This window comes from Crocuta crocuta, unplaced genomic scaffold, assembly GCF_008692635.1.
Source record: "Crocuta crocuta isolate KB4526 unplaced genomic scaffold, BGI_CrCroc_1.0 scaffold306, whole genome shotgun sequence".
Taxonomy (NCBI): Eukaryota; Metazoa; Chordata; class Mammalia; order Carnivora; family Hyaenidae; genus Crocuta; species Crocuta crocuta.
In genome coordinates, this window is record NW_027529630.1 from 92,374 (window position 1) to 97,314 (window position 4,941).

A 4,941-nucleotide genomic window follows, 5' to 3' on the forward strand; every position below is an offset into this window, starting at 1 on the left:
CTGGTAGTTAAATTCTATAGTTTCAGACCTTTTCTCCAGGCCATGTCCTGGTCTCTGCCTGAGAACCAGTAAGAACATACTCCTTCCCTTGGTCCCCAACCATGGGGGGGGGCGGGATAAACAAAATAGGACCTTGCTTATGATTGGTTTTTCCCTTTATATGAAGACTACTTGACTCTTCCCAAACTCAGACATAAGGCTCAGAAAAGCTAAACACCATGATGAAAGTATGGGATGGGATAGGCTAGAAGTTAGAGATTTAGGGGAAAGCTGAATATTATCAGAACCCTAAATGAGCACACATTCTAGATATCCTAATGGGGCAATTAACTGGAATAGCTAAAGCAGAATCAGAAGTAACTTATTCTGGTTGTTGTGTAGTGATCTTTCCATTGCACTTAACTACTTCCCTTCATGCTAAGGTCCATGATCATTTGTTGTATACCTAAAGCCCAGTAGACTCAACATCCTCCTGCCAAGTTATAGTTAAGGGTTTGTAATCAAACTTGAATCCAGCTCTATCCTTTGAAAGGAGACTAATCTGTTCATTCCCAGTTGGGAATGAGTATAGTGTCTGCTGTATAAGACATTACATATACAACCATTCAGACCTTTGGGAAAAAGGCTTCTCTTTTCCACAGCTGAGTAAAATGAGGATCATAAGGACTAAAAGCTTTGGAATTCTAAAAATACAAACAAAAACAAAAAACCCCCACTGATTTCATAGGGCATCTGGATGGCTCAGTCAGTTGAGCGTTGGACTTTTGATTTTTGGCTCACGTCATATCAGGGTCATGGGATCAAGGTCCATATCCCCCTGTTGGGCTCAGCACTGAGTTTGGAGCCAGCTTGAGATTCTCTCCCTCTGCCCCTCATGCTCACTCAAAAAAAAATCTTTTAAACTTTTTTTTTAACCCCTTATAAACTGAGTCACCTTGAACAATTCTGTCATTTCTGGGAATGTTCATTTCTCATGTGCAAAGCAGGAACAGTAATCGCCTATAAAGTGTTATTAAGAATCACACTAGTAGCTTTCAACAGCAGCTATTTAACTCCAAAGTGCTTTATAGTCCTCTTCTAGATATTGAACTAATACTTAATCTGGAAAGTAAAGTCAATGTTCTAGAAATGTTAGAACTCCTAAATTTACCTTATTTTGTGATCAATTCAAAAAGACCATACAAAATGAGGGATCCTATAGATGGACCTGCAAGGAGCAGAGGTTCTCCTCTTCATGGAACCCTCCCATGCTTTAGGCTACTTGACAGGGTGGGCCTGCAGAGGAAGTACAAGGGTCATGTTGAAACGTGGTCATCTTGTCCACTGCCCTTCATTAAGCTGACCTTTTTTTCCAGGTCATGTTCTTCTAGAACACTCCATGCTTTCTTAGTGCAAGCAATTTTAGCATCTCAGTTGTTAAAGGTTTCAGCTTCCTTTCCTGTTGCTAAGGCCACTTGAATAAAATAACTCCAGTTTTTAGGACTAAAGCATGCATAGAAAAAACTAAGAACCTGTTATATAACAATATATTATAAACTCCAAAGCATTGGATCTAGGCATCTTAGAAGCTTTGCATGTGGTTGATAAAGCAAGGGCATTCTGTCCTACTTCCAGTGTGTAAAATGTGAACAATACTACCTACTTCATAAGATGTTAGGATATTTGTAAGAATTAAGTACTGAATGAACACTAATTGCTATTTGTATTACTGAGGTAATCATGATTTCACCTTCACAGTTCAAATGCCCTTTAGTCATTAAAAGCAAAGAACTTAAAGTTGTACATTCTTAGCATTCCTCTGGAATCACAAAAACCAGATAACACTGGACCTAACATCTCTGACTGCTTGAAGTTCCCGTTTGGCAATCTGCCCACCATGTTTAAATACCTTCTCCATATGCCTTTTGAGAGGGAAGGAATGAAGTCACTTGATCTTAGTTTCTATTTTCAGTATCTGAAGAAACCGCTCTCGAATCTGTTTAGTACGGACAGCATAAACAATGGGATTGAGGATTGGAGGAATGAGGAGGTAGAAGTTGGCCAGTAGAGTGTGGATTGGAGGAGGCACCTGGTGACCAAATCGATGAATGAGAGAAGAAACAGCAATAGGAACATAAAAGATCAGAATGGCACAGATGTGAGAACCACACGTCCCCAGGGTTTTAAGTCTGGCCTCGGGTGTGGCCAGCCCCATCACGGCCCGGAAAATCATCACATAAGAGGCAGCAATGGCCATGGAATCCAGGATTAAGACCAAAAAACCAATGCTTAGCCCATAGACGTTGTTGACTCTGCTGTCCCCACATGCCAAGGTGACCACGGCCATGTGCTCACAGTAGGAGTGTGAGATGACCCGAGCCTTGTAAAGGGGCAGCCGTAGGCGAATCATCAAAGGCAGAGGTCCAATGTAGAGTATGCCCCGAATGAGGGCAGCCAGCCCCAAACGTCCCACCATAGCATGAGTGAGCACTGTGGTATGATGTAGTGGGTTGCAAATGGCGATGTAGCGGTCAAAAGCCATGGCAAGGAAGATGCCTGACTCAACTGTGGCAAAGCAATGGATGAGGAACATTTGGGCCAAGCAGGCATCCAGGCCAATGTCACCAGCACCGAACCAGAAGATTCCCAGCAGTTTGGGCATAGTAGAAGTGGACAGAACCAGGTCAATGATAGCCAACATACATAGGAAGAAGTACATGGGCTGATGCAGGCTATGTTCCACTTTTACCACAGCCAGAATGGTGATATTTCCCACCACAGCAACCAGGTACATGGAACCAAAGGGGATGGAAAGCCATAGATGCAGGGACTCCAGCCCTGGGATGCCGGTGAGCTGGAAGGAGCTAGGTACTGAGCAGGCATTTTGAAAAGTGAGCATGATTCATAAATGAACCTCCTCACTTGTGCCCCAAAATGCAGTAGAAACTTTTTCTAGAACTATTTTAAGTCCTATAATAAAGAATAGAATAAGATGCTGTAAACTTTTTAGAAGAAACCATGGAACAATGTTCTAGTAAAAGTGTCATGTTATTACTGCAAAATTTTATCTGACAAAAACTTGCCAAGCACAAGCCAAATACATATTCAAATGAATGTAGGAGGATATCTGTATACTAGGACTCTCAAGGTGCAATATTCTTGCATCAATAATTGAAATTACCTAAGGCAGACTGATACCAATTTAGTCCTTTAAAGGTAAACTATGCTTTCCCTCAGTATTGTATTCGGTTTCAAAATGAGCTCCTTGAAGAGACACACTGTTGCTGAGACATATCGTGACCAACTCCTGGGACTGTCGAGGTTCTACAATAAACCAAAGTTTAAGCTCTGAGGCCAGCATTTGCTACCAGATGAGCTGAACCTTTAATCTTCAGGTCAAAAAAAAAAATCACAAAAGACACGGACCAGTGAAGAAGGACCTTGGAAGATAAAAACAGAGCAATTCCTGAAAGGTGAAAGCTGCTGAATGTAGCTCAGTTTGTGTGTCTGCCCAGAGGCATGTCCTTTCAAGGAGCCTCTTCTTTTATGGAGGCTAAATAGAGAATAAAGTTCTAAAAGCAGAGAGTTCTCTCCATTAGGGAAGAAGACCCATTAAGCTCTGAGTGACATGAAGCCTAGGAGGACCAGTATTTGGCCAAGGAAGAAATGCCCTACTCAGAGTCCAGGACAACTGGCTATAAGGGGTATTTGTATTTTGAGAAAAAAACCTAGAAATAGTTTTGTGTGCATGTGGGTTTTTCTTCAGGGTCTAAAGGATTACACCAGAATGTGTTTTCTATCTATACTAGAAGAATGTCAAGGAAGTAGAAAAACATGTAACAAGCTTTGTCTTGCACATCTTGGGACTTGTGGGTTGAGTATAGCAGGTAGTTAACAGTCTGGTCTTTGGAATTTTCCAGATCTGGTTTCAGATCCTGGCAGTAGGAGCTGAGGTGAGATACTTTATCCTATCAGTTACACAATTGACTTCAATTGACAACAAACTTGAAGAGTTGTGGCCTAGAGGAGGCATGAGGATTAAACAAGAATATCTGACATGTGAACAGTAAGCATTAGCTCTTCACAGTTGAGAATGTTGGATGTATTTTTGGTTCTGAATCTTAAAGTTCAAAAAACCTTGGAATGCCTATTTAGGGGAGCCATGGTGCTGGGAGGATGACCACCATAGCAATTTGATCCCACAGAATTCCTCTCCATGAGCTGGGTTTGTCTCCAAGTTCTCCTAGATCCCTACAAATGGGAACAGTGTTGGCAGTAGCAGTAAAAAGGCTGAATCATTGAGGCTGGGAAAGAAAAGAGCATAGGAACCAGCCTGTGATTGAAGTGACCAGGTGAGGTCAGGTGAGGGGAGCCTGTTACCCTGTATGCTAGTTAGTCTCCATTTGTCCCTCTGAAGCCCTGTCCTAAGTCCCTATAAGCTAATGTTTATGGGTTTGCATTACCCAGATTCCCTTATCTGGTTTCTAGATGAGTTAAGCCAATATGAGGCACCAATAGGAGATAAGAAAGGAAGACTAGAGATTAGGAATTGATTCTCTACTTCCCTTCCTGCAAGGTACATATGGTATTGACATGGTTTTCTACCAAAGGCAACAGTTCTAAAAAGTGACCCCCTGTTTTATGGCAACAGCATCTTCCCTTATGTGGTTGGGCCTGAGTTAAATCATACTGTGCATGGTTAGTCCTGGAGCTTTGCTATCTCCTTGCCAGTTTCCTTAACCCTTCCTAAGCCTCTGCAGATAATGCCTTCAACTGCTTCCTTCACCAGGCCACTGGTTTGGATGACTCAGACCAGATCCCAATACTATACAATCTTCACTATTATTCTTTGAGAAGCTGTCTGCTTCCCTGGCAGGACATATAATCAAAGTTGACAACTTTACAGAAGTAGTTCTAAGAGCAAATGACCTTTACCAGGCTTCTAGACTTAAAATAAGAGGG

The 4,941-nt window shown here is 41.9% G+C and overlaps 1 protein-coding gene across 1 annotated transcript; it reads right to left on the bottom strand.

Annotated features, from left to right (window-relative positions):
• Positions 1–1,924: 1,924 nt before the first annotated feature.
• On the bottom strand, positions 1,925–2,878 carry LOC144229991 (olfactory receptor 52M1). Its single transcript, XM_077762150.1, has one exon. It carries the CDS (start codon positions 2,876–2,878, stop codon positions 1,925–1,927), a length of 954 nt encoding a protein of 317 aa, XP_077618276.1.
• Between the last annotated feature and the right edge of the window lie 2,063 nt (positions 2,879–4,941).